This window comes from Corvus cornix, chromosome 1 (genome assembly GCF_000738735.6).
Source record: "Corvus cornix cornix isolate S_Up_H32 chromosome 1, ASM73873v5, whole genome shotgun sequence".
Lineage (NCBI taxonomy): Eukaryota > Metazoa > Chordata > Aves > Passeriformes > Corvidae > Corvus > Corvus cornix.
In genome coordinates, this window is record NC_046332.1 from 80,095,833 (window position 1) to 80,121,366 (window position 25,534).

The window sequence follows — 25,534 nt, forward strand, 5'->3', positions numbered from 1 at the left end:
CGCAGCCCGCGGCCGGCCGGGAGCGCCGGGGCGGGACCGGCCCCCCGAGGCCACAGCCGCCACAGCCGCCCCGCCCGCAGGGCGCGGAGCTGGAAGGTGCCCTCGGCTCCCGCCGCTGCCGTACGTGGCCGCCACGACCCCGGCGCGTGGAACACGTCCCTCCCGTGATTGGCTACCTCCACAGCAGGCCCCGCCCACATCGGCGTTCTATTGGTCAGTTTAGTGTCGGCGCTGCTCGCGCCGCGGGCCGCGAGGGGGTGCGCGTCCCCGCGGGTCGGTCGGTCTGTACCGCGCATGCGCCGCCCTCCCGTGGCCTCTCGCAGCCTGTCCCCCCGCCCCGGCGTCGCCGGCCCCGCGCCCCGGTCTACGCGCCATGGCGGCCGCCGCTGAGGAACCGTTCCCGTTCCACGGGCTCCTGCCCAAGAAGGAGACCGGCGCCGCCGCCTTCCTTGCCCGCTTCCCCGACTTCGACGGGCGGGGGGTGCTGCTGGCCGTGCTGGACACCGGCGTGGACCCCGGGGCGCCAGGCATGCAGGTAGAGCGGGGCGGCGGTGGTCCTGGGTCACGGCCCCGGCCCGCAAAGAGCCCCCAGGTCCCGCCGGACCAACCCCGGGGGGACGGGGACGTGTGCGGGGGCGGCCATGGCATTCGGGCGGCCCGAGGCAACGGCAGCGAGAGCAGGGGAGGCCCCGGAAGGCTGTCCCGGGCACTGTCCCTGTCCCGGGGACTGTCCCTCTCCCGGGGACTCGTGGCTGTGTGTTCGCTCACGGTTCCCGCCCAGCGCGCGTGAGCGGGGGCTCGGGTGCGGGAGGGCGGGGAGATGCCGTAGCTGGGGGCTCCACACCGGTCTCCGGGTGCTGCTGTGAGGATCCTCCTCCTAAGCCGTCCACAGCCGTGTTATGGCACTTCAATCTCTTGGGCTGCCTTCTCTCACGCAGAGCTCATTATAAAGGAACGCTTTGTGTTTGTGTTAAACCTTAGCGTTACTTCGCCAGTACGTAGCTCGAGGCTACACACAGCCGCCTAGGTCTTTTACATGAAAAGTATATTTCTGGCATGATTAGCATACCCGTCTTTCTTAGTGTATTTTTCGTGCGTTTTATTGCAGTAGCAGTCTGTATCGAATTCGATTCTGCCAGCTTTTTTTTGGGTCTGCCGGCTATGTGTCTCCACTCGGTTTTGTAAATTTCTGTGTGTGATGTCAGTTTGGGCATTTCTCAGCACGTATTTCTTCTAACCGCTGTCTTGTAACATTTCTTTATCGTGTAAATTTGCATGTGGCCTTTTGTGTTACTGCTGCTTTTGATTTCTTGTCAGCATGTTTTCCCTGAGTGATGGCAGAAGAGTCCTTGGAAGAATGATTCGGAGTTGTATGCAACTCACTTGGATGCTGAATCCTTTGTTTTGTTTTGTTTCGACTAAGCAGGGTTTGTGTTGGTTTCCATCCTTTCTTTGGTGTAGATTTAACTCCTTTGTGACCTCGTTCTGGGACTTGACCCTGGTAGATTGTTAGTTCCGTGTTCTGAAGTGACTCCTTATGGGATTCAGTTAAACTAAAATATGAGTTAAGAGGACAGGTTGGGTGGAAGGAAGGAGTGGACAGCTATAACTTTGATTGATTTAAGCAGAAATGAAACTGGTGCTTTTGGCAAGAAGTTGTGGATAAGTGGCATAGTAATTGGAAAGCTTAATGAAAGCTAGCCAAATAGAAAGCAAGATAATACCATGGGCAGAGCAGAAAGTAGTAGAAGACAATTAGGAAGACATGAATATAAATTAGATGATGTGCATAGTTCTGAAGTTTCACATACAAAAGCAAAAAACCCTAAGTTTCTAGAAGTTATGAATGAGGAGTGGTCGACAATAACAAAACCCCAATAAAAATTTATGGGTAGCAGTGGGAAGCTTTGTTCCGATATAGGTAACCCAAGGCTCATAAGGGATACTTAAGAACCATCATGATCTCACTGCTGACCATATCAGTTTTCTCCAATTTATTTTCTTTATGCACAGGATAAAACTGTAGGTAGTGAAGTACAAGATTTGTAAAAGAAGTAAAAAATTTGGAGGGCAGAGTGTAGAATTCATGTTGCAGTGGGTGAGAGTAAGTTTGCAGGGTTGTTAGAAAAACCTGTAAAGAGGTTCTGTGATTTTTCCACACTGCCCACTTAATAGACCTGGCTTAAGCGACTTGCTAAACCACAGACGGGGGAGACATACTGCACAGAGAGTTGCAAAGGAGGCATAGGCAGCACACAGTCTAGAATAGCTTTGTAGGTGTTCAGCAAGATATTGTCCTCACTCTCTGGAGTATTTGGCAGTTTGCATTTTGCCTCCCTGCAATGAACCAGTGTCCTGGGCACCGGAAGTGACACAGCATAGCTGTACTGCAAGAAGTAGTTTCTAACCTTGGGACAATTTTTGGATTTTTTTTTGTTTGTTTTTTACGCCCCTGTCTTTGCTGCTGCTTCTTTTTCTTACTGTCAGTCTTATTGTCAATTCCTGACCTGGCATAGAGTTAGAACTCTGAGAGTTGAATCAGTTACTTAGAGGGAAGAGGAGACATTATATATAGCAAGGTTAATAGGTATTAGAACTTTGAGTTCCGGTTAATGACAATAATTGTTACAGGCTAAAATGAGCTACCCTGTTTTGAATATAATGGAGTTCTTAGTCAAAACAAAACAGTTCATTTCTTTGTTGATCCCTAGTATTTCATTACTGGGTAGGATTCCTTTGCTTGTTGATTCTGTGACTTGGTTTGTAAATATTGATAGCAGTGTTTGTTCCCTTTTCGAGGGACAGAAAGATTTGGGTACAGAGTTTAACAGGGAAATACCACTATATTTATATTCTTCCCTGGACACTTGCTGCTATAGGGAGAATAGTTATTAAGCTTAACAAACCTTCTTAAATCTTTTTCCTGTTGGTTGGCTTTCTTTGACACATAAAATGTTAATCAGTCTTGTACTTACTTTCCTTTTCTTTATGAATCTTTTGTAGCCAGTGCCCTCTAGGAAATTCCTTTCACCTCCTCTTCCGTTGTTTTTCCACCAGTTGACAGCAACTGTAAAGTTTAGTTTGTCTGCTTTCATTCAAGTTTTTTCTCCTTTCAGTCCTCTTGGTAGAATGTATTTCCTACTGTCTGCCAAGTCATGGTTTGTAATTCCTCATTAAGGCACAGTGACTGATGAAATTTTAGGTGCATTTAGTGGAGTGTTGTGGTTGTATATGTATAGTCTGTGCTCAACCCCACCCTGTTCTTTCCCTGTTCCCGTTGTGGCTTCTTATGTTTCATGATAGATAAGTCAGTTCATTTTGCTGTCATGTTTAGTTGCCTTCATTTTGCTTTTTGCAAATTTACTTATTTTGTGAAGTGGCTTTTGGAATTATTATTTACTAACATTACCTTGTGCTTTTATGTGATAACTTCTTAGCAGTAGCAGCTAGTTTGCTTTTACTTGCTTTTCAGCCCTGAGTTTAAAAAAATTGCTTGGAAGTTATTTTATTTGTGATGATGATGATCAGCTGTCCCGCGACCAAAGTGCTGAAGAACTTGTTCGTCTCTTGTGGTTGCAGTAGCTGTCAGCTGGAGTCAGTAATTGTATGGTCTGGCAAAAACTTGCTCAAATGTATCTGGCTTTCCCTTTTCCATTGGGATTGTCATAGATACTGGTGCTCCTCTACTTCTGTTATAACTGATCAGGTGCTAGGATTATGCACATAGATTAATTTTAGTGTTCTCAGTTTACTAATTTATCTGTTTTACAAAGTCAGAACTAACATGTAAGTAGGATTTTCAAACTTCAAGCAGAAATGTATAAACAACAAAATAATTTTCAGTTTTAAACTACTAATTTCTTTTTCAAATGCCTGTAGGCAAGCCATGATAATTAAGGCAGGATTGGGGGACTTTTCTAAATACAGTATAAAATATTTTTAACTATATAAAAGTTCTTTCTTTAAAATTTTAATGCAAAAGGTACTAAAATGTACCTTTTATCTGTAATCAATTCATTACTTCAGGACTCTTCTGTTCACATAAGAGAATTGATCAAGTTCACTTTATTATTTTTCATTATAATTTTAAACTCAGAATTACAAGATTTGAAAAGGAAAACCGAGCTGAACGTTTGAATTTCACTCTGGCATTGCTGCTGGTGGTCAGTGTGCTGAAGAGCAGTTCATGGCAGCAGGAGCTGCTGTATCAGTTACTTGCACTAAATTACTGTGAACCTGTCTGCATTGCTGCTGTTAGGAATTGAACCTTGAACCAGCTGAAACTCTGAGTTTCTTGTGTCTGACTGAAAGACTCTGGTTTGTTTGTTCTGACAGTACAAACTCACGTGCATGTGCGGGCCTGCTAGGTTTCAGCTAGGAGGCAAAGAGCCGTAGAGTGTAGGAGTTGCACCTTGTCTTTCTGGCTAGGAAACAACTTCTAAAACTACCCAAGCTTGCTGCAACATAAATCTGTGTTCTGGCCACCTGTTGCTGTATGACTTGCCTCCTTTAAACAAGTCACCTTGGATTACATTTTCATTCTTGTTTTCTTGTACTTTGATCACTGAATAGTTCACTTTGATTAGAGGCATACTGAAAAAAGTCTGGTGCTGATAAACTGAGATTTGACTTGCAGTCGCTTTAGTATTGGAGCAGCTCTTGAATTTTGTGTGAGTTGAGGCCAAGACTGAAGACATTAATTACCAATGCTCGAAAATTATATGGTTTAGTGCCTATATACTGTTCCACAAGTCAATTTTCACTACTGTATAGCTGTTGTTCAGTAGATGTTTTTACCACGTTAACGTGGTCTAAAAGATTTTCTTCAGTGAACTTGAATTTCTATGAACAGAGTAGCAGTGTTGGTTTCTGTAATGAAAATTCTTCCCTAGCAAGCCTCTTCAAAAGCAGTATTTGTTACCTTCTGGGAAATGAAATTGATGCTCTTTTTATGGTTGCTATGGGTTTGGAATATTTGGGGTTGGTTCTTTTTTATTTTTTAAAGCCAGTTTTCATTGGGGGTGTTGCTTGTTGTTTGGGTTGGTTTTTTGTTGTTGAGTTTTTGGGAGGTTGTTTTTTGGGTTGTATGGGTTTTGGTTGGGTTTTTGTTTGTCGTTTGTTTTTTTTTAAGCCATGAGAATTTGAGACCATGGAAGTATCTATCCTTGTTTGTTGAGATGTGATAAGAGCTTGACTCTTGTCCTTTTGGTAGCATCAGAGTGACTTTTATGAAACAGTTTGACAGTAGCTTCCAGTAGCTGACCTCACAATTTCAGAGCATTATTGGAACAAAACTACCTTCCTTATGTTATGTCTAACATCAGAATTATTAATAGAGAATAAAGGCAACAATTCCATATATGTAAATGGTAGAAAAGAGCAAATGTTGCTGCTTTTCTGAATGTGAAGCTTTTTTCACTTTCAGTGTAGTTAATGTATGGGAGATACTAGGAAGATGATGGATTCATTTTTTCTTTTTACACCAGTCTTTGATGTAGAACTGTAAAAATACGTACATATGGTCAATTCATAGAATCATAGAACAGTTTGGGTTGGAAGGGACCTTGAAAAGCCATCTAGTCCAGCCTCCCTGCAATGAGCAGGGACATCTTCAACTAGATAGGTTGCTCAGAGCCCCATCCAACCTGACCTTGAATGTTTCCATGGATGGGTGTCCACCACCTCTGTGGGCAACCTCTTCCAGTGTTTGACTGTTCTCATAGTGAAAAATTTCTTCCTTATACCTGGCCCAATAGTCTCCTTTAGTTTAAAGTCATTCCTCCTTGTCCTATCATTGCCTGTGCAGTTGTAAAAAGTTCCTTTGCAGGTTCCTTATAGACCCCCTTTAGGTTCTGGGAGGCTGCTATAAGGTCTTTCCAGAGCCTTCTCTTCTCCAGGCTGAAAAACCCCAGCTCTCTCAGCCTGTCCTCATAGGAGAGGTGCTCCAGCCTTCTGAATTCATATTCAAGCAAATACTACTGTATATGAAATACAGTTTTTGTGCTGTATAAACTAGTAGCTGCTGGATGAAGCATGTTATTGCAAGAAAATAACTTTGAGTATTTTTGCTAAATGTTAAATAAATAAGAAATGCTTGACTGTGCTATTGGTAATTGTGTAGGAGAGTCCTCTAGGTGAAGGGAACCTTAGATAGTTTCTTCTGTCATGTTTAGTTGCCTGCAACTACTTTAAATCCATGAGGGCCAGTTTTGTTTTAATTTGAGGAGGCTTTAAATTTATGCTCATAAACTCCTTATGGGTAGTCAGCTCTTCTTCTCCTTGCCCTGGCAAAAATACTCCTTATATAAGTATTAGATGTATATAGCCATAGCTACTAATAGTTCAAATAGATTAAAACACAAAGCAGAATCTTTGAAACAGGAAAAATAAGGTAATGGTGGCTTGTGTTCCTTTTAGGTTCCTTTAAGCTCAGTTTAGAGACTCCAGCTTGTGAGAGCTTGTACTTCTAACTTTCACTTTCTTACTTGTGCACTCATTACTATAAAATTTGCCCAGAATGAGGGGTCAGAAACAACACGGCAAATAATATGAAAACAAACAGCTGTTCTTGCAAATATGTTTTTTGCAAATTTAGGCTTGGTTTTAAATTGAGGCTGCCTGTGCTTTGTTGATACAGTGTTTTTACTTGTTTCTCTTCTAAATCCTTCTTAGAAATAAGTGGATTTGTATGAACCAGAAAGATGGACATATTGGTCTTAGTTCTTTGAAAATTTATCTTGAGTTCAAGTTGGTTTTATGTCCTTCAGTTAACGGTTGGGTGTCTAAGAAAGCTAGTTGATATTTTTAACAACAAAACTTTTCTGGTTTGTGTGCCAAATGGTAATCAAATACATTTTCAGTTTTTCTGTGCTCATATTTTCAGATGACAACTGATGGGAAACCCAAGATAGTTGATATAATTGACACCACAGGCAGTGGTGATGTAACTACATGTACCATTGCAGAGCCTAAAGATGGAGAAATTACTGGTCTTTCTGGAAGAACTTTAAAGGTGAGTATTTGGTGGTACAGAGACACCATTGGACATCATCTTCTTTGCTTAACAAATTTATAACCTGTTTTGGTTTTTATAGAACTTACTTCCTTTTAACCAGGTGTTGTGGTTTAAGCCCAGCTGGCAGCTAAGCACCATAGAGCTTTCCACTCAGTGTTCCCCCAGCAATGTGGGGAGAAGAGAATCAGAAGGGTGAAACTGAGAAAACTCATGCATTGAGATAAAGACAGTTTAATAGGTAAAACAAAAGCCTTGCACGCAAGCAAAGAGAAACAAGGGATCCATTCATCACTTCCCATGGGCAGGCAGGTGTTCAGCCATCTCCAGAAAAGCTGGGCTCCACACATAATGGTGACTTGAAGATAAATGCCGTCACTCTGAATGACCCCCCCCTTCGTCCTTCTTTCTCCAGCTTTATATGCTAACCATGATGCCATAGGGTATGGGATATCCCTTTGGTCAGTTGGGATCAGTTGTCCCAGGTATGTCCCCGCCCAAATCCTTGTGCATCTCCAGCCTGCTCACTGTCTGGGGTGGGTGAGAGAAAAAGCCTGGGAGAGAGCCTTGACTCTGTGCAAGTGCTGCCCAGCAACAGCTAAAACATTCCCGAGTTATTAAGAGTGTTCAGCACAAATCCAAAACACAGCCCCATATCAGCTACTTTGAAGAAAAATCAACCCTAGCCCAACTGACACCAGCAAACCAGATCTTACCCAAACCTAATGCTGCACTTGCTCATCTTCATGCAGATTGCTTAGTGTTTCTTACACTTTTATTATGTCTTTATTTCTAATATTTTCTGTAGCTGAATGGGGATGTGTACAGGGCTTTTGGGGGGGCTTGATAATAATTAAATTATTTGTTCAAAACAGTATCGGATATAGCTTTGAAAATTGGCTGAAGAAAATATGCTAATATACTTCAAAACTGTCAGACAGTTGTGTCTTTAAAAATGCTAGTATTTTCCACATTTGCATAAGCTGCAAGAGGAATTGTGTTAAGGGCATGGTGAATAGTTTTAGAGACTGAAATTCTGTGAGGACCTAGTTTAGACTCACTGAATTCTCACTATGCGTAGAACAGAAATGGTGTAGGATTTTCATAAAGGACACAAAATCTAGTAGAGGTCTTGGGTACACAGAACTGCTAATGTTGCTAACATGTTCTTGATTTCCTGATTTGATTAATGATATGATATGGGGGCATTACATCTTTGGATCTTTCCATGCTGTCAACTTTCTTCTCAGTTTTGCACGGAAGATGATTGTAAAGCTGAATCTGTTGCTCTTCTACTGTTGTTACTAGGATGAGCAGATCCTGATATACTGAATCTAAATTGCATCAAGATGTGAAATGAGATATTCGGATGTTTGTCATGACTTCCAACCCCACTCCCTCGTGTTAGAGTGTGTCTTTTCATTTATAGTACTGTTATTTCCCCAGACCTCTCCCCAGTAAAGTCAGTAAAGCTGAGGCTTTGTGTTTTAAAAGTAGACTATCAGGGCAACTGATACTTAAAGATGTTCAATGGCAGTGTCACGTGACCTGATACTGATTCTTTGGAAACTGGATTGAAAATGCCATGTCAAGCTGTCAAAACAGTGCAGTAGTTACTGTTATGGAGACAGGGAATTAAGTTGGCAGTATTTGCAGGTTTGTTCTGCTTAAGCTCTCTTAGACAGTGTTGGGCTTTTTTGTTTGTGGAGTTTTTTTAATGCCATTAGTTAACCTATTTCTAAATATACTTTTCTGTAGATTCCAGCAAACTGGGTAAATCCTTCAGGCAAATATCACATTGGCATAAAAAATGGCTATGATATCTATCCTAAAGCTCTTAAGGAGAGGATTCAGGTAAGGAAGAATTATCTTTTCTTTCTGGTATATAGTCATATTTAACTGTTCTGTTTCTTGATTTTGTTAGAAAACCACAGCATGTGATTTGCTAACATACCTAGGCTGCTAACCAGCGCTTGCAAGCTGTTCTCTCTGATTTTTTTGTTCTTTACGTGATCCATTTCTTCCGTGATTTTTTTCAGAGCAACAGGAGGCGGCTCAGTGCTCCTCCTCACAGTGGTCCATTGAGGCAAAAAGTACAGAAATTACTGATACCCTTTTTTTTTTTTAATTATGTGACAATTTATGTTTATTTATACTATTGTATGGAACTTTTTTAGCCATTGTCTCAAATCAGAATTTCAATTTATTTTTGTAGACATCATACTTTGACATATGTTTCTTAATATATTGAGGAACCTCTGTTTTATTTTACAGAAAGAACGCAAGGAGAAGCTCTGGGATCCTATTCACAGGCTGGCTCTAGCAGAGGCCTGTAGGAAACAGGAAGAATTTGATGCTGCTCATAGCTCTCCCTCACAGGTTTGCATTAAGTTTAAATTTATAAACTTATTCTTTGCAACAATTTGTTACTGGCTGCAGGATTAAAATGTTTCATTAGACGAGTGAAGGAAAGGTACTTGTTAGTATTTTGGCAGATAACTTACCAGCGTATCTTCTGATTAATTTTAGAAGTCTTTATATGGATGGTTGGTTGGTTTGCTTAGTGTTGTTCACTTTTGAAAGTTGATGTCAATTATGAAAATGGTATTACTTCAAAAGATTTGTTGGATATTTTCAGTAAGTTTTATTTTTAATTAAATGTGCTAATTTTTGATGCCACCATCCTTGCTGTGTTCAAATTTTCTAAAATCGATTTTTCTAAACATATTCGTTCTTTTGTAAACTGTGTACAATTTCAATGAAGTACCAGAAATGCCTCAGGTACTACTTTATCATTCAACAGTCTTAAAGAAAATAATGGCTTTAAATGTTACCTTTACAGAAATTAGAAGTAGTTTTACATCATAGGCCAAAAATAAATAGTGCACCGTTAAAAGCCATTGAACTTCTAGATGTTTGTGACTCCTAGGATAGTCTAACATTCCTGAGAAAGTAATGGAACAAATGTATAGCACCAGAAAGGAATGTAGGATTACCTATCTTGTAATAATTTTGGAAATACTCTAACTGAATTTTGTTCGCCTTAGGTAAATAAGCTAATAAAGGAAGAACTTCAAAATCAAGTGGAGTTGTTGAATTCTTTTGAAAAAAAATACAGCGATCCTGGCCCAGTATATGATTGTGTAGTGTGGTATGATGGTGAGACCTGGAGGTAAATGACTAAACTTGTCTAAAATGTCTTGTTCTATACATAAAACAACAGCTTGCATCGAAGACTTGTTACCTTTTATATCTGTCATCTTTATAGAGGTTTTAAGTATTTTTCTCTTTAAAATAATCCTGCTGTATCAGTTGAGTTTCTTGACAAAATTCTGGTCCCAAGTGAAGATGGGGTAGAGTAAAGTCTTTTTGAAGACAGTGTGATGTGAGTGTAAGCTTATGGGGTTTTTCTTCTGAAGCAGAATAAAACTGTTTTGACTATCCATTGGTGATATAAAAAAAACCAAAACAGAGCAGGTGTCTGTGCACAGACTTAGGGATGTAACATGGCACATTTCTTGACTGATAATGTGCATCATACAGAACAGTAAAACTTCAAATGTTTGTGTACCAGCACTGAATATCTACCTTGAGTGAAATTTCTTCCTTGAACTTGCATGAATTTTCATATGCTTGCTTTTCAAATACAGGTTTATTTGATTTAGTAGTGTTTGAAAACCAGTTTATTTAGGTAACTTCATAGTTTCTGAATCTTAAGTATAAACAACCAGGTTTTAAAATAGTTGCTTAAAGAACTATGTAAAGATACCATAAACACAGAACCAAACTTCCTGAAGTCTTTGTGCTATGCTCAGCTGGAGAGGGTAGATAACTGAAAGTTTGCAGCAGCTGGGAAATTGCATTTTTGTTTGTTTATTTTTTGTCAACAGAGCCTGCATAGATACAAGTGAGAGTGGTGACTTAGCTAACTGTACAGTGCTGAGAACCTACAAAGAGGCTCAGGAATATGGATCTTTTGGAACATCTGAGATGCTGAATTATTCTGTGAATATATATGATGATGGAAACCTCCTTTCCATTGTGACAAGTGGAGGTAAATGAAAGTAATCTTAAGAACATTTTGCTGCTAAGTAGGTATCATGAGAAGCAGTAATTTGTATTGGGTCCTGATTCTGATACTTGGGATGGCTTGAGGCAGCTGTCATAATACAGCTTCTGTTATTATGGCTTTTAAAAGCAATACTCATATTTCCTTAACTAAATCTGTAATGACAGCTCATTACCAAACTTGCTTGCATTTTTGTATGAAATACTGTCAACTTGATGTACATAAGCATATATACATAGAACGTGCATACTTAGGTACTCTTTAAGATGTTCCTGCATCTTAAAGCCTAAACTAAAGCAAACCTTCTTTCAAAAAACCTCTTTTGTTTTGTTTGTTAAATATAGGGCAATGATTGATTTTTAGTTGCTCTCCTTTGTACTTGTATACTTTAAGAATCTTAAATGTAATATCCATAAACAAAATGGGTATTGATCTTAATTTAGGTTTATACAAACTTTTTTATACAAACCACTCTGAACCCGTTTCAGTGTATTCTTTAAATCATGGTTTGTTTTGGAAGCAGAGTGGTTAGGATGGTATGAATGCGTTTGCTTTGAAAAATGCTCTTAATTCCTCATGAAACTATCCCATCTCAGTAGAGCTACATAAGCAGTCCAGGTTTCCAAATAGATGGTAACTTTTTTGTTCCTTTCTATGTTTCTGTGCAGTTCTGTTTTCTTAATCCCTGCTATGTGAGTTGTCTCAGGTGTAATATTCATAACTTTGAGTAGGAAGCGTTGAGCCTTTAAAGTAACTTTTATTAGTGGAATTAAGTTAATACCTCATTCCTCTCTTCCTGCTGCCTCCTTTCTCTCCTCAAAAAGCTGTTTGCTTTGTTGAACCTCATACAGCTGGCCTCAGCCTATTGATCCAGCCTGTCCAGATCCCACTGTAGAGCCTTCCTACCTTCCAGCCGATCAGCATTCCCACCCAACTTGTCTGCAAAGTGGCTGAGGACGCTCTCAATCCCCTTGTCCAGATCATCAATAAAAATATTAAACAGGGCTGGCTCCACTGCTGAGTCCCGGTGAACACTGTCACCCTTTTGGTATCAGCACCACTGGTGACTGGCCACTGACTGGATTGATGTGCTTACAGTTCAGTAAGTGAAAATTGAGCTGTAGCGTATTGAGTTCATATAAATGAAGTCCACTAAACGTACACACTTTTCATTTGCACAGGAGCACATGGAACACATGTGGCTAGTATTGCAGCTGGATACTTTCCAGAAGAACCAGAACGAAATGGTGTGGCTCCTGGAGCTCAGATTCTTGCAATCAAGATTGGTGATACGAGACTAAGTACAATGGAAACTGGCACTGGTCTAATAAGAGCTGTGGGTATTTCACTGAATAAATGATTTATCTCAGCAATGTGACTTAAGTGTAGAATATTGTGAAACTTCATGCCCTACTTGTTTATAGGCTTTGTTTTTATGGCCCTACAATATTTCCAACAAAGAAAACAAAAACAAAAATCCAGCCCAACCACCCCGCTGCCAAAAAAAAAGGCTCACAAAAATAACCCAACCAAAAACCGTAAAAGCAACCAGAGTGTATTTTAAAGCATATTTTAAGACTAGTGTTTTAATGTAAAACAAGACTTCTGTTCCATAGAGCACTTACAAAGTTTTTTCAGGCTAACAGTCTTGCAGTGTCTGAGTAGCTTGATGCATGAGAAAGTTACTTGCATTCTTGCTTAAATATTATATTTTGTAATTACTTAAATAACTATAGGAGGCATATAAATCTAGAGTAGAGACTAGTCACTACGTATGTTGCTGTATTTGTGTTAACTCCTCTTACAAGTGAGGAAAAATATCATTCCTGTTAATGATAAAGAGCTTTTCTGTACAGCGAGTTGATAAGGAGAAATTTTACACAAGAAAAGGACCTGAAATTAGGAAATTGTATTTCTAGCCCATAGAATATTTTGATATAGCAACATGAACAGTAATTTTTTTGCAACTTTTTGGAGTTCAACCAAACTGCACAGGAAAGGAGAATTTTACGTTCTTGAGGACATACATTAGAGACAATACTGGTGACATCTGCTGTCCTCGGTTTTGTCTTAGGGTAATGTCTTAATTATAGCTGGGAACATGGCAAGAATAAGGCTATTCAGGGAGTAGGTTTTTAAAATTTTCTTTGTTTGTTGGGAAAATAGCATATAACTGGTTGCAGTAAATTATTTTCTAGAGTCGAGAGATTTGTCTGTATTTCTTAGATATGTAGCAGATCAGTTTAAGCAGATGTTTTCTGTCATTCCTGAAGTCGCTTACTTTCTCTGACTAGTACATATTTTGCTTTCCATTTTTACTTTATCAGATGATAGAAACAATAAAATACAAATGTGATCTTGTCAACTACAGCTATGGAGAAGCAACACACTGGCCAAATTCTGGGTGAGTAGTGCTGTGGTTAAAGTATTTTAATTTCACAGAGGTGGAATTGTATTTGTTGAGCTTTGTGTAAGTCAGCTAGTCACTAAGAGTGGATTATCCAGGCTCATATGATTCATATGTTATAAACTGTGCAGTATAAATTTTAAACTGGCTTTGAAAGAAGTAAACCCTTAAAAAAAGCTTTTAATTTATGATATAGGCACAAATATATAATACACAGATTTATAATACATATACAAATAATTTTTTAACATAATAAAGAACTTTTGTAGTTGCAACACCACATGATCTGTGGGATATTTTCTGAAGACCTAAGATCACTACATAGTTATTACTCCTTTTTGAAACCCGAAGATATTGTTGTGGTCAGCTTCTGTACTGGAACCACCTCTGCTAGGTGTGGGAAGCAGGCTGCATAATATTCCTTGTTTGGTGAATGATCAGAGGTTCTACTAGCAATGGGAGCTTTGTCCTGTGGAAGAAAGCAATATTGTTGAGTAAATGATTTATTTCTTTCTCTTACTTCAGGAGAATTTGTGAAGTGATTAATGAAGCAGTGTGGAAACATAATGTAATCTATGTTTCAAGTGCAGGAAATAATGGTCCTTGCCTTTCTACAGTAGGATGTCCTGGTGGAACTACATCTAGTGTAATAGGTAAATAATCTGTTCTGAAAGAATTTTTGGCAGTATTCAGCTTCTGTCTTTTCAAACTTTGTACTTTTGTTACATATTTGATTGCTGAAGTAAATGTAAAAAATTGTCTGCTGGGCTACAAGGTTAATTCTGAGAGAGGCACTTGCTCTATGCTGAGGTATACAAATTTAGATTGTTATCTACTTACAATTCAAGACCTTACTTATGTAGAAAAGAGGTGGTAGAGAAATGGTCTTGATTTGATGTGGCTTTGTATAAAATTTGCAAAAGAAATCTTTGGTCTGACTTATTTGAATATTTCAGGATTACTTTTTCAACTGTAACTGTCTAAGTACACCACTTTGCTCCAACCAATAGCTGCTGGTAAATGCAACTTACAAAAATATGATTCGAAGTTGGATTCTAATTAATCTTCTGGAAAGTCTTGCAATGTATTCTGAATTCTTAGAGCTACAGTTTTGGATCATCTGTCTTTATCACATACTTTTAATTTTTATTTTTAGTGAAACAGATGTTTTTAATTTGGATATAAAATAATCGCATGTCAGGACCTAGACAAGTCCTTGTAGGGGAGGAATTCTTCCAGCTGCAGTGCCACTTCTGTGCAAGTCTGTTACTGTCATTAAAATTCTCTTTCTGATGGGTTAATACATGGTTTTGTTTTAGTGAGAGATTGAGTTATAAGTTTCAGCAAAATGTCTAGCTCTCAGGGGGTTGCTTCCTTAGTCTTAATTTTTATATAAATCCGCTATTGACGCACTAGTGCATTACACAAGATGCTTTTTAAGTCTCAGAATTCTTATGCAAGGAGACCAGTGTGTAAGGAGACTAGCATGAAGTCTTGAAAGCTGGAGAGCTGCTATTCCAGGGCAGCTAGTAGAATTAATGCTGATTACTTTCTGAAAGTTTATCTGCTGTTAATTCACTACTGAGACTGGGAGTTGGAACTGGAACTAACAAGCTCTTTTCAGGTCTGCACTGGCTTTGCTCTTACAGTGCCTCTACTCTGTCAATTCAACTTAGGTGTATCACTCTAGAGACTGGGTGATTATTCACTCCACATGCCAAGTAGCTTTCTCCTGTCCTCCATCTGGAGTGAGCCAGATAGAGTTTTTGTTTTTTGAGGGTAAAGCAAAATACAGCTGACAGGTTGGCTTAGTTCACATGGACACAGGCCTTGCCAAGTTTGTCAGCTTGGTATGGGTAGTTTTCTACCACCCTGGTAGTGCTTGTGCCCTAAACAAAGTGGAGCATTATCATTTCAAATAGGTAAATGACATAGTTGCAATGTGCATTCTTGGCATTCTCTTCTAGAAATGCTACTTTATCAGGGTTTGAAGTAGTCATTTACATACTCTGTGCACTTGGAACTGATACCCAGTAAAGGCTCTCTCCCCTGACTGTTTGAGATGTGTGGATATGGCCATTTGCTCCAGGGGTGTAGCTGTGAGCCACATGAACATGAACCAATTCACGTGGATTGCTCTGATGTGCAGTTGTTGTAGTTTGTGGCAGAGCAGTGTAAACAGAGGAAAGGGGTGCAAGAGAGAGAGAAGACATGTAAAAGCTACCTGTTGTGAAAGACATGTAGAAGGTGAATACATTATATTCCAGCTGAGTAAAAGTGAAACTTGGACGTTTACATGATATTTTAATATTATACAGTGTGCCCATCAGCATTGTTACTGCATAGCGTGATGTTTTACACTTGCCTTGCAAAACTACTTGGATTTAATGAGATGGAAAATGCGTGTTTCCATTTTAAATGTCAAGCAAGAATTCTTCTCATAATGAATTTCAACCACAGAAGTATTTTACTTTAGTTTTTAATAAAAATTCTTATTACATCTAAAACGCTTGAATGTTTTTTACAGGTGTTGGTGCCTATGTGTCACCTGACATGATGGTTGCTGAATACTCTTTAAGAGAAAAACTGCCAGCAAATCAATATACTTGGTCATCCAGAGGGCCTAGGTAGGTTATATTCCAAGAACAAATTGATTACTTTGGGGTTCAGATTATGTAACTCAGGATCTAAAATTGGTCACTAATACCAAAATAAAAATATTTCTTTCCTGTGGAAAGAGCATAACTAGCCTGCTCCTCTGGCAACACTTTTGTATGTTGGGCTCTGGAACTCCTGGGGGAGAGTGTATAGCATGGAATTGCCTTAGCACAGCCAGTATTTTTCAGGAAAGTATTTGGGTGCAGACCTATTCAAAGATGACAAAAGTTACTGAAAGGTTGTTTGGAAATTTGTTTGGTTTTTTTTAATTTACTTTTTTCTATAGCATTTATTCCATTAAGTTAGTGTGGTGGTGAAGTTAAATAGGCTGTAAGTGTTGAAGATTAAAATAAATACTGTTACTGCAGTGGTGTTACTTCTGACTTTAGTGACATTGCTGTGATGGCATAACTTACTCAAGGGTTTTGCTTGAGTCCAGCAGAGGTGTGAGTAGGCAGAAAAAATTGCTTTCTACCTCACGCCACAGAAAATTTTCTGAAAGATCTAGAAAAGAAATTTTAAGGGCAATGTAAACTCCAATTTTTATTTCATGTCTCAGAAGCATTTGATAGTAATGTGATCAACTAATGAAGAAAAAAATAATAACATCTCTTCTTGAGTTCTTGCCTGTGTTTAGATTTTGGGATTGTTCTCTAGCTGTTACGGTGTATGTATATTTACAGGCAAGTATATTGTATCAAGAATCTTAGTATGAAGAATTGTCATGTTTTGTGTAGGGAAAAGAGAAATGTGCTCTCTGCCTTCAGGTGAGAAAGGGAGGTGGATTTATAATTAATTTTGGCAGACAAACTCACATATATATATATATATTGTTTTTTGTGTGCTTAGTTGTTGTGCCCTGTAAAATAGTCAGAATGAGCATATGTCAGCTAAAAGGCCAAGTCTGGCCAAAGGGAGATTCTCCTTTTTTAGGGTGCAATATGCAGCTGACTGGAGAGTTCCTGAAGTTTGCTAGAGCAGTCTTCATGTAGGGATCAGTCTGTCCCAGTAAGCAGTAGAGGCTTTCAGGCAGATAGGCTGTGCACTGCTTGTCCAGAGGTGTTGGGATGCAGAACCTCTTTATGAGTTTTTATACAGCTGTCATCAAATATGTCCAAACATCACATTGCAGTATCATACCTGGAATATTCTGATTTCAGACAGGTGTTCGACGTACGAAGCTGTTAGTGTGGGATATAAGTAACCTAAAATACCATGCCTCTCCACAGAACTTAATAGCTCAGGCACAGGGTTGTCCTCATTCAAGCAGTGCAATTTTTGTCTATACAGAGCAAGAAAGTTGGAGCATATCTGGCTCATAGAGTTGAAAACCAGATGCTACTTTAACTGTTCCATAGGCACACAGTTGCTTGGTTCTTTAATATGCTTGTGAAAGAAAAAATGGGGTGTAGGCCCAGCTGATCCTGATCTACCTCTTAACATTACTTTTTATGTGTTCTCCCCTTGCCCTCTTGTCTCAGGCTTGTAATTCAAAACTTGAACTGGTAGTGAACTGTCAATGTGCAAAATTAGAAGTCTAGATTTTGTATCTTTTCTAGCCTTCCTCTCCCTTTTGCTATTTTTTCTTTGAAAGTAATAACCATTGAATAGGCAGTGTAGAACACTAATTTATTTATTCAAGTGTTTAATAGGGTGGTTGTGTGCATTTTTTAATTCAAATCCCAGGAAGTACTCTGCTGGCTAAAATGAAGTCTGGTGGAGAATACTGAAAGAGTGAAAATTTAGAAACCTCTCACTGTAAAACAGGCATAGCTGATGCTTAACATGACATTGTAAATTTTTACTTAGTGGCACACTTTTTCTTGGGTTTAATGGATTAATGGATTTAGTGAAGTAAAATGTTGTGAATGTTCTCTAAAGCGAACTTTTTTTTTTAAATGTACTGACAACTTTAAGATAAAGTGTGCAAAAAAAAAAAAGTTGGTATTTTAACCATTGCTTTTTAACACTAGCACTGATGGAGCCCTTGGAGTAAGTATCAGTGCCCCAGGAGGGGCTATTGCTTCTGTTCCAAACTGGACTCTGCGAGGAACACAACTCATGAATGGCACATCCATGTCTTCTCCCAATGCATGTGGAGGCATTGCCTTAGTATTGTCAGGTAATGTTAAACAATGATGCTACAATGTTAAACATAGATGCATCATCTAAAAGAGGTTAGATACTTTTTCCTCTTAAAAAAATGCTGTTGCTTTTAAAATTTTCATTGTATCCAGTAACACCCTTATTTTTAATTTCAGGACTCAAAGCTAATAATGTTCATTACACTGTTCATTCTGTCAGAAGAGCTTTAGAAAATACTGCAGTGAAAGCTGAAAACATAGAAGTTTTTGCACAAGGACATGGTATTATTCAGGTACTTGCAAGCAAAAAAACCCCAGTATAATATAAATAACTGCTGATGAGAAACTAACCTACAAAAAAACCCCAGCTTTTGAGGGGATCTCACTCAGTTTGTTCCATGCTACTTGATTCTCAAATCTCACTGGGGGAGAGGAAGGGAATGTAGTGGGAGGGGAGGAGGAATGAGAAAGTTCTTCCAGTTTCAGCATGCAGTTACTGTAAAATAAATGTGATAACTGGATACATTCTTAGACTGATCAAAAAGATACATGGACATAAAAGTGGGATGTAGATTTTTATCACCCACATGTAGATCTGGGCGCCGAAATTCTGTCCTAATGTCCAAAAATGTTTCGTTGTATTGTCAGAGACAGCTGTACTTGTTCTGTCCAGACAAAAGCTGGAACTGTAAGTTCTGGACAGTGAAAATAGATACCCACGCTGGTTCACAAAGAAGTACAGCTGCAATTTTACAGTAACTTTGTTGCAGGCCTGCACTAAATATTCTGAGTGCTCATGGTTTCCTGTGGGCTTCAGAGTAGCTTGGAAATCTGTGATGTGATCCTTTGTGTGATGAAGGCATACTGAGTGTCTCCCTGTGTGCATAAGCTTATGTTCTTTCAGAGCTGGGCCTGGTTTTGCCTACAGTCGCTCTTGTCCTAGTCTAATAGAAGTACTAAGATTTTTCTCTTGGCTTCAAGATGCCAGATATTAAATGCTTAGCCCAAAACTCATGTTCTGGAGAGGCTAGGACCTAGTAGGTAATGTCTGCTAAGCGCATCTGTGATGCCAAGTTTGATACAGAAGGCAGCAGTGGTGGTAGCCATATCAAATAAAAAATGAAATGCACCAGTCATAGTTGGTGTTTTAGTAGTCTGTGATTAAATAATGTGTTAAAATGTGATTAAAATTGATCTGGGAGACAAAGCTGTTATGTGTCCACTTGTCTCAAAGGAGAGCACCCTAATCTTCACTGGTGAAGGTATCTTGCTGTCAAGTAGAAGAGAATTTAAGATTTTTGTAGTTGGTAAAATAGCAAGTGAGGTAGAAGGGTGTCTTCTTAAAACAAAAAGGTGAATTTGTTATGTGACTTTATTGTGACAGCTCATGTACTTAGACTCAGGGCTGGATTTCGTGACCTGATTCTTTTACTTCATACCAATAAATAAAACTTGTATGGGTATTCTATTACTTGTCTCTTGAATTGCTCAGCTTCTTACTGTATAAAAGTTTTAAATGCTTTCACTAGTGTTGTTCCACCTATGAAGAAGTCACCTAAATTAGATTAGTAGGTTTGGGCCTTGAAGTCCTCTTCTTCTAAATAATCTCTGAATAGGAATCTTTTGATAGATTTATAATAGAGGTGACTTGGCCTTTTTTTTTTATTTTAAATGTTCTTGGCTTTCTGGGCTCTCTGTGGCAGACTGTGAAAGTTGCCTCATTTTCTGTATTGAGTATCATGCAAGCATGTGTGGCTCGGGTAGCATATGAGGTACTTTACTGTTTGTTGCTGTGCTTGCTCAACACTTCATATTGGAGGGAATATGCATAAATTGCTATTACGTTGAAATCTGTTAATTTAGGACTTGCTCTTTCTAACAGGTTGATAAAGCCTATGACTACCTCATTCAGAATTCATCATTCACAAGTAACATCGGCTTCACAGTTACTGTCGGCAGCAACCGTGGAATCTACCTCAGAGATCCAGCCCAGACAGCGGCACCATCTGATCATGGGGTTGGCATAGAACCTGTCTTTCCTGAGAATACAGGTAGGAAAGAGCTTTTGTAGGTGGAGGTGCAGGGAAATACAAGTGTGAACTTGAAACAAAAAGCTGTGATAATGAGGAGTGATAGGAATCTGTGCTGTAAAAGGAGTCAGTGTAACCCAAAGTTTCATGGTAAAGGAAGATACGCTAATTAACAACTTTGCCTTTCCAACCCCAGATTTATAACTGCAGGGCTTTCATATTTTTTGGGGAGTCTGTTGCTTCATGCTTTCTCTCACTGCAAAAAAGAGATCTCTCTTGGTTCTATAGAAATTTAAAGTGAAGTTGGGGAGCTAGGGAGAGACAGAGAAAAATAATCATAGACCCGTGATGTTTCATGAAATTACAAAACTTCAGGGGTTTTGTTGTAGATAATTTTTGACAGAGGTTGATGACTGTTCTAAAGATGAAAGCACTTACTCAGAAATTAGTTTCTCTGTTATTTAAAGACTGTAAATTCTGGATTTGGGCTTTATCTAAGTTTTCACAACCTGAGAAAAATCTCGTTTAACAAATTAGACTTCCGTTTAATATCTAATAATTATATCTAAGGGCATTACAGGAATTTATACAGATTTTATTACTAACAGAGTAAAAATAACTTGTGCAGATCAAAATAAGGTTTGACTTTTTTTTCCACAAACCATTTTGCTCTTCTGTACTGTATTTAGTAAAAATTGGAACTCACTGGGAGAGTGAGTTATGTTGTATTTACAAAGTGAGCCATGTGAGATCTTGTTACTGAGATTATTCCTTTCCTAAAACCAGTGATCATCAAGAAGGTTGGCATGTGACAAAGGGATGAGTTTATTTTGGGGCAGAAAGGCTATGAATTGGGGCAGGTTACTGACTCCGAATAACTTAATTGCTTGACAGCTTACATTGCAATTGGTGCATTTTAAATTTAACATATGACACAAAACAATCGTTCCCTAGACTTCTGCAGGATATAAGCAATCTAAAAACAATTAGGCATTTGCAATGGATGACTAGTAGCTGTAGACGTTGTTTCCCTAGTTTTCCCTGGTACCTGTTTTCCCTAGTTATTTCTGTACTGTGTCTGGTGTCTTCAACAAGACCGAGTAAGAGAAACTTTAAGTAAGAGTTTAAGGGAGGCTGATTGCTCAGTTTGTCTTGAAGCTGTCTTTGAGCTTTTATTGCTTCTCATGTACCTGTAATAGTGTGTTCTTTTCTCTGCTTAATCAAGATGTGATGAAATACCTGAAAATTAAGCTAAGCTTAATTAGGACTAGGAAACAGGAAAAAAATTTTCCAAGTGTTACTTATCTTTGGAGCAGGAGGAACCTGCTAAAACATTTCAACTGTGTTGAATGCTTTTCTGGAAGCTGTGCTTTAATACATTTTTGGCGTAGAAGCTAATTTGCAGAATCTGCCAGATTGTTTGCAAAATCTGACTAGATTATCATAGTAATTTTAATAGACTTTACCTCTTGCTTCGTATGCTTTATAATATAGTTTGGTAAATAGCATAGCATTCAAAATCAATGTGATTGCTTTTTATTGTATTTCTCTGCATAAGGCAATATTACTGTCCCTGCCTGGCTCCGTGGGGGGTTCAGTGTTACAGTCGGTAGCAAGGAGTCGAGAAGGGCATTTGTGTGTGTTCCGCCAGGAGCATTTATTGCTGCCACACTGGCGAAGGGTGCAGAGGCAAATACGAACGAAAAGGCGGGACCAGGGAACGGGGGCCAATGGGGAGCTCTGGGGGAGTGACGAGGGGGTAGAGCTGACGGCCAACCGGGGAATTCAAACTGAATTCAGAACAAGCGTCCTGGGAGAAGCCTTTTTGGTCACCCTAACATAAAGTGGTACTAGGGACTTGTCTTACTGAAAACTCTGTCCCTTGTAGTGTATTTTCACCAGCCACCACAGGGCAACACTTTGTCTATAGGTGGAAGCTTACACCTGCTTCCAGACTATGTTGTGGGTAACTGAAGTATTGCTTCCCAGCCTGTGTTTGACTTTGTCAGATTTGACTGTTTCAGGGGAGAGGAGTTTTAAAGCTGGGTATCACCTTTATTTTACTGCCTACTGCTGCTATTCTGTTTTTGTCAAGTTAAAAGAAGTAATATAGGACACTCTCCTTTGTGCAGAATCTGATATCCAGGGGCCCTAAGGAATTGACTTCTGTTATATTTTACTGATGCATACATTTTAATGGCAAATACTGAGTTACAGTGGACTAAGTACACATAATTGTGTTATTGAGTTGTTTTTTAAATTTGTTTCCTAACAGAAAACACTGAAAGAATATCTCTCCAGCTTCATTTAGCTTTAACTTCAAATGCACCGTGGGTCCAGTGTCCTAGTCATTTAGAACTCATGAACCAGTGTCGACACATAAATATTCGTGTGGATCCACGTGGCCTGAGAGGAGGAGTACATTATACAGAGGTATGGAAGTATTGGTGTTCTTAGCAAGGTTTTCTGCGCTCGTGTGCCTTTATGGGGTCTCTGTCAACTTTTTATAGAAATTATTTTTAAGGAAATAAAATCTGTGTGCTGTACAGACCAGAAAATAGTGCTACACTGCATTTCACTATACAGACTGAAGCCAGGGTTCAGCAACACTTGTGCTATACAATGCTGTATAGCACATGTCTGTAGAACTTTATCTGTGTTTAAAAAATAAAAGCATATAGAAAACATAAGCCAAATAACCATTGACTAAGTTTTTTTCCTCTGGATGTATCTTAATCCTTGGCTATGTATCTCAATGCTGTATTATTATTGAGGATAGAGATTTGTGGTTTTCTGTGGTTTTAAATACTTCTCTATTTTGTGGTGTTGCCATGCAGTCTTGTATGGAACAAAGATTTTCCTTTACCTTAAGGAGTTGAGTGAGCACAGTGGTGTAACAAATTTTCTTGTTTCTTCACCTGTTCTCCATCCTGTTTTGGAAGGTGAAGGAGAAAAATGTGTGGTAATTGCTGTGTACAGTAGAAGATTTTGCTGATTTTAGGCTTCTACATTCAAATTTGGTCCAATGTACTAAGGAAGTACATTAAATTTCTCATTTTCTCTCTCAGCTGTCCTCTTTCAGTCCTGCAAAAAAAAATCAACCAACAAAAAACATTTTTCATCCCCTCTCTTCTCATCACAAATGTTCATTTTAACACTGAAATGTTTCCATTGCATTGTGGTTGGTCATAATGAAGGTGGTACCAGCTTGCTCTTTAGAAGTTTGCTTGAGATGTTTAGAATTGCAAGTCTTCTATGGTACCACTGAGGACATTTTATCAAAGTCACTGTGAGTGGGGTGAGGCACTGGAACAGGTTGCCCAGAAAAACTGTGGATGCCCCATCCCTGGTGGTGTTCAAGGCTAGTAGGTTGGATGGGACTCTGAGCAACCTGGTGTAGTGGAAGGTGTCCCTGCCCATGGCAGGGGGTTTGGAACTGTGCGATTGATAAGGTCCCTTCCAAACCAAATGATTCTCTGATTGAACAGATTTTCAGAGATAGTATTTAAAGCTTGACTATGAAAGTCACGGTAAATCAAACTGTAGTTTTTCAAACATAATCCTAGGAGAGAAGGATAAAAGTATTTTTTATATAGCAATAAAAAATAGTTTAGCTGAACTAAAATAAGCCTGACACAAATTCTGAGCTGAAACAAAGCTGAGCTTTTTATATAGGGGCTATCAGGTATGGGTTGAAAGCTTGAAAATTTTTGAGGAAGGATTGAAATGAGTCAAAATGGGAAAATTTTTTTTTTTCTCAGTGATTGTTGGTGTTTTACTGTTTCTATGGTGATAGTGGTCAAATGACCTTTTCTCCTCAGTGATAACTACAAAGATTCAAAATACTCTGCAACTAGTTTAAGCTGAATGTTGTCTTCTACAGTTTGATTTTGACCAAAGATTTTATGTTTTTGTATTTTACTTTGTTAGGTGTGTGGATATGATACAGCAACACCTAATGCAGGCCCTCTGTTCAGAGTTCCAATCACTGTTGTTATACCCACAAGGTCAGTAAATCCAGAACTCTGAGAGTTCCTGAACTTCCTACAAACAGCTGAAAAGATTCTTACAGCAGACTTATGCAGCACAGCAGCGTCTCCTCGTGGGCTTAGCCACCAGTGGCAGTAGCAGCAGCTTCCTGGTCCATCAGCATACAGATGCCTTCTGGCTTGTTGACCAAACTGTCAGTCAATGTACTATTCATGTATGTAGGTCAACTGGAGATTGGTTTTTCATTTCTACCTGGTGAATGAGAGTACACAGGGCCAGAGGGCATTATTTGGCCATTGTACATTGGGATAAACTTTGATCATGACTTCAATACAGTAAGTTTAGAGTTGGTACTGTGCCTGTCATTGGTTTAAACATAAGACTTAAGTGATGTTGATAAAGAAGGAGAGTATTTTATTAAACTTATTTGGTGGACAATCTGCCCTAAGGGGGAAAGAAAAAGTAACTGTTCTCTAACTCGTTCATGGAAATATTGCTACTTCTATACCTTAGCTCATTTCAGTGGCAATTCACTCGGCCAGGAAAAGCAGATCCACTGAAAATGAGGATTCTGTGATACTTCTGTTTAAACACTAATTTCAGGGAGGTGGGAAGGTGTTTACGTAGTGTGGTGGAGCTGACATTTTAAATTTTTTGGATACATTGTGCTGTTGGATTCTTTACTAGAAGGATTAAAATAATTGGTGTTGAATATCCTCATTCTACACATTTTTAGAGTATTTTTGCATTTAAAAATGCTTCAGAAATTGGCTTCATAGCTTGTTTGACTGCTATTTGTGTTTTCCTTTTGACATACAGAGTAGATGAATCATCAAGCTATGACCTGACATACACAGATGTTCATTTTAAACCTGGTCAGATCCGAAGGCACTTCATTGATGTTCCACAGGGAGCTACATGGGCTGGTAAGGAAAATAACCACATTAAATAAATAGAAAATTGCATCTGTCAGACTTGACAAAGTTGGTTTTAAATAATTTTGAGTTCTGCCTGAATAAATACTGAAGGTTTGGCCTGTGAATATGTAAATATTTTTTTGATTTTTAAGCTCTTAGAGGAGTGATTTTGAGTTATTTCACAGTTTTTGGCATAGTAGGATCTTGATTCTAAGTCTTAAACCAGCCAATAACAATCTGAAGTGATTGCGTGTACCTGGAAGAATGCCCCATGTTTATGGAAAAGTATCAATGTCTGAGGCTTATTTAGCTTTTAAGGTGTATGGATGTAGTGTTGAAAGAAGTCATAACTGAAGAAAATGTGATT

General features: G+C 39.0%; 1 protein-coding gene across 2 annotated transcripts in view; it reads left to right on the forward strand.

Annotated features, from left to right (window-relative positions):
• The first annotated feature begins 296 nt into the window (after positions 1-296).
• TPP2 (tripeptidyl peptidase 2) overlaps positions 297-25,534 on the forward strand; it is a 55,376-nt gene continuing 30,138 nt past the window's right edge. For both annotated transcript variants that reach the window (XM_039563180.1, XM_039563232.1), the window contains exons 1-16: positions 297-535; positions 6,884-7,012; positions 8,771-8,866; positions 9,287-9,391; positions 10,060-10,184; positions 10,903-11,066; positions 12,263-12,417; positions 13,409-13,485; positions 14,014-14,141; positions 16,016-16,115; positions 18,120-18,268; positions 18,408-18,523; positions 20,113-20,281; positions 22,536-22,693; positions 24,191-24,267; positions 25,070-25,176. In XM_039563180.1, coding sequence (XP_039419114.1) covers positions 374-535; positions 6,884-7,012; positions 8,771-8,866; positions 9,287-9,391; positions 10,060-10,184; positions 10,903-11,066; positions 12,263-12,417; positions 13,409-13,485; positions 14,014-14,141; positions 16,016-16,115; positions 18,120-18,268; positions 18,408-18,523; positions 20,113-20,281; positions 22,536-22,693; positions 24,191-24,267; positions 25,070-25,176 — 2,017 coding nt within the window. In that variant the 5' untranslated portion in view covers positions 297-373. The remainder of the gene's footprint in view (positions 536-6,883; positions 7,013-8,770; positions 8,867-9,286; positions 9,392-10,059; positions 10,185-10,902; positions 11,067-12,262; positions 12,418-13,408; positions 13,486-14,013; positions 14,142-16,015; positions 16,116-18,119; positions 18,269-18,407; positions 18,524-20,112; positions 20,282-22,535; positions 22,694-24,190; positions 24,268-25,069; positions 25,177-25,534) is intronic.